Source organism: Platalea leucorodia, assembly GCF_965183815.1.
Source record: "Platalea leucorodia genome assembly, chromosome: 2".
Classification (NCBI taxonomy): domain Eukaryota; kingdom Metazoa; phylum Chordata; class Aves; order Pelecaniformes; family Threskiornithidae; genus Platalea; species Platalea leucorodia.
In genome coordinates, this window is record NC_138824.1 from 107,871,838 (window position 1) to 107,881,189 (window position 9,352).

The 9,352-nt window shown below is 44.7% G+C and overlaps 1 protein-coding gene across 1 annotated transcript in view; it reads right to left on the minus strand.

Annotated features, from left to right (window-relative positions):
• Positions 1–6,506, minus strand: part of CXADR (CXADR cell adhesion molecule) — a gene marked incomplete at both ends in the record, with an annotated part of 37,145 nt that extends 30,639 nt beyond the window's left edge. The window contains one exon of the mRNA XM_082336448.1: positions 6,446–6,506. Coding sequence (XP_082192574.1) covers positions 6,446–6,506 — 61 coding nt within the window. The remainder of the gene's footprint in view (positions 1–6,445) is intronic.
• Between the last annotated feature and the right edge of the window lie 2,846 nt (positions 6,507–9,352).

The window sequence follows — 9,352 nt, forward strand, 5'->3', positions numbered from 1 at the left end:
ACAGCCAGAAGGTAATAAGCTCAAAGAACTAGAATATCCACCCTAAATAGCCACAAAGTTAACTAGTCATTTAAAAATTTAGGGAGGCTTTAAAATACATATACGCACACACACACATTATTTTTACATGCCTTAAAACAACTGAGATGAAACATTCCTTGTAGCTTATGCTGTTAATACATCTAAAAGGAAGAACTGAAAATGCAGGATCAGTGAATATGTGAAATTTCAATTCCCTATACAAACTGCACAAGTTAAAACGATTGTGAATTTATGAAATTCATCCTTCCTTCCACACACACCAAATATTTCTTGTTGATTAATCATCTTTCAACATACTAACTGCAGGTTTTAGCTATAGGGCATGAAAAACATATCTATTAAAAAATGTAGCAGCAAGTGGAACTGCAAACCTTGTGACCGTCCAGTACCTCAGATGCTTCTTAACAGTCCTTCTTAACTGAAGGACACCACAGCACTGGTGAATGCCTCCAGCCCACAGCCAATAAAGCTCCAAATCTTGCCTCTCTATCACAAGTTTTGAATACACGATCCAGTAAGTGGGTGACATTAAAAAAAAAAAAAAAAAAAAATCAATAGTAATATACTCCAGCCACGCAGGTTTGAGGTTCCAGCTGAGTCTCTTTTGTTACAACTCGGACTTGATCTCACCAAGTTGGATCAGGAAAAGCAACAGGTAGAAAACTGACCTTATAAAAATTTAGTATTTTTCTGACTTTGAAACTCCCTGAACTGGCTCGCTATGAAGCCAGATGAATGCGAGGTACAACATAAAATGGGACGCAAAAATAATCTTTGAGGTAACATCTAGCCATTCAACTGATTGGCTGATGTAGCAATATAGTCAGACTCCCCAACTAAGCTCCCCCCAGGCCAAGGTTATACAGACATTTCTCTCCTATGGGAGAACACTGATAAAGCAGAATGGCTTTTCCTCCTAATGCTCTTCTGCCATCCTTCCTGTCACTCATTTCTGCCCTGTACCAGGACAAGTTGTTGGCAAAACTCTCTTGTTTCAAATCCCGCAATCTAACCAGTTAAAAAGATTAATGAAAGTTTTAAGCAGCCTCAACTCAGACCCATTCACCACACACTCACACAATCAGGGCAGTTGTGCAGTAAAGGAAATGACCAGCAAGGATGCAGGGGCTGCTTATGTTCAAGCTGCTACTGAAACAGGTTTCCACAGAACTATAGCTTCACTGCCATTTACTCCCATGGCAACAGGCTGAAGTGGCTCTTCTTATAGCCATCCCCTAAAAGATGCAAATTAGTAAAAAGAGGAATTCCCTAAAAAGAAAGAAGACAAAAAGAAAAAAAAGAAAAGAGAAAAAAAAAGGGAAGAGCCATCATAAGCTAACTGTATATTTAGCTAGCAGTAACTAAATTGATGTAAGAGGCAGCGGGGGGGGGGGCACATTCTTAGAAGCTGGTGAGCCACACAACTGTTGAAACTTCTCCTTATTTATAGTTTCACATAGCATCTAAATGCTCCATGAAATGAACCAGAGGTTACAACAAGAGCAAAAAGAGAATCCCTGCCATTAAAAGTTTATGAATGCATGCAAGCAACAAATGATTAAATTAGTTAGGAAGTATGATGAAACAATACTGGCCCCAAAACCAAGTTCCCTCATCTGTACAAATCTCTGTGGGCACTGTGGCAAACGCTCCAACACTGAGGCAGATTCAAACATATTGACAAGGAATTTCTCGAAGCATGAATGGAATCAGTAGCAAAGCATACTAGTACTCGTATGGAAATATAGTTTTTGTAAAGCAGCAATAGAAGCTAAACCAGCCATTTAGGAGTGGTAGTTTCATCTCTATATTAAGTGGACTCTGCTTTGGAAGAGGCTGTGACAAGCACTGGAAGTGAAGGCAGACAGGCAGCTGAAGTTTGATGCAACGCAGGGAAGCCAGCGCGGGGCGGGAGGGGAGGCAGTTAGGGAAGACCAAAGCAACGAGCTATAATAATCTTTGCAGCAGCATTCTGAATGCATAAAATACCTCCTGATAAACACAAGATTAGTTAAGGCAAAATGACTGTAATTCAAATCTCATGGTCAATGTCACAGCAGTAACTAGTTGATAAAGTCATTTTTAAAATAAATTCATACTTCCTGAAGCACGAAGATCTGGGACACCTAGGAAAGGAGTCCTGAACTTCATATAACTTTTAATGTCAGCGGACACTTAAGAAGAACTTGAACCCTGCAAATTGTTACAATTACTCTGCAATGGGTGAAGTGTACCAGGTTTAACAATTAACAGACTGGGATAGGAATGATGATTTATCTCCTGTGGTAGTCAAATTTCTCCTAATTTAAGCTTCTGTAAGATCCTGTTGCATGCATAAAAACATGAACAGGCTTAAGTTCCTTATTATACATATCTGACAAAGTGTACTATCCACCAAATGCTGACTTACCATGTCTGCATTAGGTTCTAGTCCTGCATGCATGTTATTAGAAATACTTTGCAAGTTTTATGAATACCACTTAATGATAGGGCAATAACCACAGACTTTTCTCAAAGCTTACCTGAACTTTATTTTTATTTAAAAGCTTAATATTCTATTAAAAAAGCATCACACATTGCAGAATTTCAATACAGTACAAAACTACCTCCTACCACTATTGTTAGGAAAAAAAAAAAAAAAGAAAAAAACAACAACAAAAAACCCGCACCACCACAAGAGCAGCAATAAGAGGTATCACTACAGACTGAAGAAATTCCTGCCTAGTTATTTACCTTAAAACGCTACTCAAACTCTTATCTTCAATTTGAGCATTTCTGTGCACAGCATTACTATTTTGTATAACATATCTTCTGAAGGCTAAATGGATCACCACAGATGTAATCACTTTTTTATACCTATACAAAGATAGATACTAATCTGGCTATGTTAACATTTCATAGTTATTGAAAATTTGCATTCTGCCATTACACATTTTTAAAAGTTTAACAGCCATAGGTCACTATCTTATTTGTTAGATCAGGACCACAAGATAGGCAGCTATATTTATTCTCAGCCTTCTAAAACCCTACACAAACTTGAATTTGCTGAAAATGGAATGAGATGATTTCCCCAACACTGTAGAGCCAGGAAAAGGTTACCACTATGTACACAGTCCCCCTGAAGTCACAGCATAGGCAAACACGTGCTCAGTGCCACTGACAATGAGAAACAATAGGCTTTCTTTATATTAGCTCTTGAGATGACCATGCATTCTGGAAAGCTTAGAATTAATAATAAAAAAAAACAAAGAAACAAAAAATAAACCACATACACCAGTTTACACATCCATAAGACCTAGCAAAATCTGGCAGCACTTAACATCACAACTGAGCTTTCCTCTTCAAACCAGAATTCTGTATTGCCCTGTGGAAACAGTTTAATATCAATTATCTCAATAAAATATTCCAAGATCTGAAGAGGTACATCATTTCTATTACCCTATTCCAGGATTTGTTGATGACAGCTATACAGTGTTCATTTAAGCTAAACAGAATTTGCAGAGTTTGCAATCCCAAACTACTTATCATAGAATACCAGGTTGGAAGGGACCTCAAGGACCATCTGGTCCAACCTTACTTGAAATGACTGATCATACTTAACTACAATACACACCAAACAGCCATCAAGTTCTCACTCACCACAGCCGTGGAGTGCATTCTTAGATAGAGAAAAATTAGTACAATTAGAAAAGCTGTTATGAGTGCAGAAATAGCCACCCCAATGTAAATTCATATCAGAAGTCTGCAAGACAGCAGAAGACCGAATTTCACTACGCCAACCCGTTTTGTGGTCATCTTCCAGAAGCGCCAATGCAAAGAGAAACTGCCACAAGTTATTTATCAGTTGTACAGCCATGTAATACCGAGGGCGCCACTAAAATTAATTAATTACTAATTACAAAGAGCCGAAAAGAACTGTTCTCCCCTAGTACTCTGAAATGCTCAAGGATGAACTCTTCCCTTCCTACAAGGGAAAGGAAGTTCCCAATTCAGTTATTTATGACTGTGAAATTGACCTTAAAGAGGGATTAAACCCCTGAGCAGGGTTCAGGGACAGCTTAAATCCAAACACTTTCCTATTTCAACACATAATGGTATAGCCCCATTGCCTGCTGAAGGGGTATTTTGTACAGTCAAGATAAGACTCCTTATTTATACAATATCAGTTATTTTGAATCCTCTACTTTCAGTGATAGTGAAACAAGGAAAGTGAGTAATACAGGGGGGAAGGGCGGGGGTGGGGGGGAAAGAGCTGTGAAAATAGCACATAGCACAAGCCCTAAAATACCATGACAAATTATTCCAGTACCACAAACCCAAGTAAAGACTTCAGCACCTAGACAATCCTCCACTGCCAACAGCGTTCACTCAACCGCACACAAACTAGCTTCCTTCCTCTCAGTTTGGTCCACACAGGGAACAGCAACTTGCTGATATCCGTTCCCTCTGTGAAGGAAGTAATGTCTACCTGGAACACAGACCCAGGAATATTATTAACTCAATCTAATGGAGGAAAAAAACACAAGCAAGCTCAGATGATCTATCAACTCCTATGATATACAGATTATTGAATTATTTCCTTCAGAGGACTATGAAATGTGTGTGTCTTTCAGGGCACAGTCATCCAAATAACCATGCAAAAGATATTCTTAATCAAAACACAAATATATTACTTTCTTTACGAAGTCATCCAATTTCACAGTGAAGTCTGAAGACACCTGTATACTTCAGTAAAGTTAGTGTAAAATTTTGTTCTGGTTTTACATTTCATCATATATTAATTATTCCTAGCTTTATAGTATCATAGCCCTTGATATCCTAGCAGTGATCTATCTTGTTCGCAGTACGTGCAATAATTCTACTCACAACAAGCTTTTTTTGCAACTTTAGTTACATAAAGTGTTTCAATATAAATCTTAATCACTAACCCGGTCAACTGAATACTAGTAACTCATAGTTCTTAGCATCTGTCTTGTTTCTAACTCTGCTTAGAGAAACGGAGTTAACACTGAACTACCGATAACCTTTCATGCAGGAGATCAGAGTTCTTCCTTCCATTATAGAGGCAGAATTTTGACCCCATGAGTAATTTCCCAAAACAGCAGAGACATCAACAAAGGCATTAACATTTCAACCCGAACAAAAACTGGCCTCCTGACACCGCTGATACACATTTTACTGTGAACCTGAACCTCCACTGGTGTTTTGTCATCTTTTGTAGTTTCACATAAGTTTGGGTCAACTGTAGTGGAAACTTTTTTTTTAAAGAAATTTTTAGGAAACGTTAACATGGTACTCCAACTGAGTTCACTACAGGAACCTAATAACATCTCATGTTTGAGATGAAGAATATTTGCCTACTTTTTAGCAGCCCAGGCACAGTTGCTTTGGTTTTGGTTTGGTTTTTTTTTGTTTGTTTGTTTGTTTGAGTATCCACTCCTTTGTTTTCTCTCAGCAAGAAAAACAAACGAGTTTAGATCCATCTAATTCAACTCCCTTCCCCCCAGCCTCAAATTCTCTCATCTTTTCTCCTCAGAGTCCAGTCACAGCCATCGACCCTGGGACAACTGGGCTGCGAGGGCTCTCTGGCCACCCAGCCCCTTCCACCCTCTCAAAACCGGGACCGACCTTGAAGTTCGATCCAGATGATACTAGGGAGGTATTACAGCAGCAGGGCTGGTTTTCGTTGTCTGGCTTTTTGTTTGGTTTACTTCAATTTTTTTGTTCTTTTGACTCCGGTGCTCAGGCGTGGCGCTTACTCCCCGTCCCTCCCTCCCCAGCCGCTCGCCCCGCCGGCCCGGGGAGCGGGTCGCCCCCAGAGGCGGGTCGCCGGGAGCGACACCGGGCGGGCAGCACGGCACCGTGACGGACAGACCCCGCCGCCGCCGCCGCCTGAGAGAAAAGGCACGCCGCGGGAGGCAGACGGAGCCCACGGCGGGGCGGATCGCCCCCAGCCACGCCGAGGGCTGCCCGGGAGGGGGGCGGGCAAAGGCAGGGGGGAGGAGGGGGAAGAGACAACCGCGGCAGCGGCCGCCCCGCTGGCGGGCGGCGAACAAAGCCCAGGTCGGCCCCGCAGCGCGCCCCAACCGCCAGCGCCCGCCCGGGCACCGCGCCTCCGGCGCCGCTACCCGGCCGCGCCCGCAGGCGGGCAGGGACCCAGCGGCGACGCCCGCCCGGGAGAAGGGCTGGCGGGGACGGAGCCCCCCGCCCCGCCGCGTCCCCCCCTCAGACACGGGCGGGGCGGCCACACGGGCGGGGGTGCGGCGGAGCAGGCGGCCCCCGGCCACCCGCGGAGAAGCCGTGTGGGCAGCACCCCCCGCCCCCGCCGCCCTTTCTCCCAACCCGACAGAGCCGCCGCCGCCGCCTCCCGCTCCCCTCCCCTCCACCTGCGCCCGGCGCCCACCTGCGGAGCCGATCAGCACGAGGGACACCGACACCACCACCAGCGGCGGCGGCGGCGCCATGGCGCGGCGCGAGCGGCGGGCAACCGGCACCGGCGGCTCCGTCCCCGCGACTCCCGCGGGCACCTCCCCCGCCCCACGCGCACCGCCCAGCAGGTGAATCACTCCAGCCGTCACTTCCGGCCAGCACCCGCCCCAGCTCCCCCAGGCCGTCGCCGCGCGTGCCCCCGCCCCCCCCCCCCCCCCCCCGGGCTGCTCGGCGGCGACCGCGCCCGGCACCGGTACCGGCACCTGCCGCCGCCCCCGGCCCGCCCGGGGCCGGAGCGGGGCCGCCGGCAGCCCCGGCGCGGCAGCACGTGCCCGCCGCCTCGGCGAGGGGCAGCCGGCGAGGAGGAGCGGGGCGGCGCCTTGGCCCGAGCGCCCGAAGCCCGGGGTGAGCGGGCGAAGCGTGTCCCTGACCGCCGAAGCGACGCCCGGGCGGGAAGGGCGCGGGGCGGGCGGGCCGCGGAGGCCGGGCACCGCGCCCCGCGGGAGGCGCTGGCCCTTGCCGTTGCCCTGGGCGCAAAGGAGGGGCTGGCCGCACCGGTCCCCATCGGTCGCCGCCGCACGGCTCGTGCCGCGTCTCGTGCTGGCCTTGTCCAGCGCGCGCGCGTTTTGTGTGGAAGGTCGGGCGCCGGAGAACGGCAGCGACCCAGACAAAAGGGGGATAAAAGGGTACGGGCAGGCTTCCCTCTGCAACGCGGGGCAGCTGCACCGTGCCCAAAATGGCAGCCCCAGCTGGCTGCAGAAAAGCACGGTTTGCACTCCGCATACAGCAAAACCGTGGGTTACATTCATCGTAAGATAAAGCGGGCTTGACGACGTTTATTCTCCGTAATTGAGTGCATTCTATGAATTTATAGCTATGCATATCTTACTGTAATGGCAAAGCTGTTAACTGACATAAGCGTGTTTCTGTCGCTATGGTTTATTCTTGTAGAGTGGTACCATCTCCTTTGTTGTGTGCACAGCTCTGTCTGTATTAAGAAAGTGTCCCCGTAACCAAATATTTATACAAATGCAAAAGCCATGTAATCCAGATTTTGCAGTCCAAACAAATTTCGAAAGGAATCATATTACTGTTCGTTATTTTTCTTTGATGTCCATAATAAACAAAGTTCAAATACATTTTTATATGATTATGTTCTGTATGTATGAGATGAGAGGTTAAAAAACAAAGCTGTTTCTGCCCTTGTTGAAAACACTGGATCAAACGGGTGACTACTCGTAAGGGTATTTTCCCAAATACTTGGCTAAAAAGGAGGTGTTCCGCGTTTCATTCAATAAAGGATTCCTAGTGATGAAGTCGGCGGTGTCTCCATTTCTGCTGGGATAATGAATGTATGAACATGCACTGAAGTCTTGCAAAATGGCTGGTTACTCTAAGTAAAGCAGCAGCTCTTACGTGACAGCTCAGAATTAGTTTTTTGGTGAGCAGGGCAAATGCATTGTCATGTTCCATGGAGGTACGGGTAAGTACCGCTTACATCTGGTAAGGACATGATGATTCACAGTGTCTGTTAGGTCTCCTTTTAAAAACAAATCTACCCAATAAGATGCTAGATACTATACGTGAAGCATAGAATTTTAAATTGGGAGATTTCAAGCATTTTATTTAATGACAGAACAGAATGGTCTTTCTCTTCTATCAAGAAAATATCATTCACGTAATAGTAAGCTAAAGGAACCAGAACCTCAAAGTGGCAATATTCAGGTTTTGTTTTCGTCTGTTGTTTTATATGTGCTGCAGACTTGTCCTTTAAAGGGTAATCCGAGTTGAGTATCCTAGGTTGACTGGATGAGCGAGGTTTTTTGCTGTACATCTGCTTGTGTCAACACAGAAATTATATAGCATGGAAAGTATAATGAGGCAATCACAGTCATTACAGAAAGAGAACATGATTCGTCATTAGAATGGAGATGCTCACCGTTCTGTGAAATAAGTCCTAGCTAGTAATTAAAATAAATACTGTACTGCATTTAGGAAACATGAGGTCCACACTTTGTCTAGCCTAGACAGACCTATTCCCGGTCTCATTTAAATAAATCAAAAGCAACACGGATGGAGTCATGTTCACACTCCTGAAAATTGTTCACACTCCTGTAAATTAAGAGTACATCAGAATACAGTGTTTAAATAATAATTATTTTTTAAAGGCAAAAAATCCCCGCTTCCCCACTGCAAATGTTGGTCAGGCTAATAAGGCATAAAGCTACCAGATTTATTAGAGGATATGACATTCTGGAGATTTTGAGTGGCTGCTACTTCCTGGAACACTAAACACAATGAGGGAAAAAGATAACTGTGAAAATGACCAAAGCTATTCCACTGAAAAGGAAAAGGTCAGGTTCCAAACTTTTTCAACAGATTTCTACTAATGCCAGCATTTTGGATCAAGCCCAAAAAAGGCTCCAGGGTGAATGCAGAATCCAGTCAACACGGAAGAGAGATCCACTGGAGCAGAGGCTTACAGGCTAGACCCACATTTTGCAAATGGATAGTTGTTTAGCATTTCTCTTATGGAGAATGCTGTCTCATGCTCAGGGATCTTAAGATTTATGTTAAACATTAAAAATTCGTTTCATGTGTTTAAAGGTAAGAAAAACTTCGGTATGAGAACCCCTATATCAGTGTCAGCCTAAATTTATAGATATCTTGAAATAAAGCAATAATATCAATACAATCTTTTTTTAAAATCGGTTTTTACACAAAAAGGACAAATTCAGAAGTAATTTTAAAATAAGTTTACAAAATGGTGTGGTGGTACTGTTTGGTATATCCAAAACTAAACTTTTCAGAACTTGAATATAATGGTTTGCATATTTCTGCAACTTCCCTCTACTTCTTGAAGGGAAATGATCTACCAATT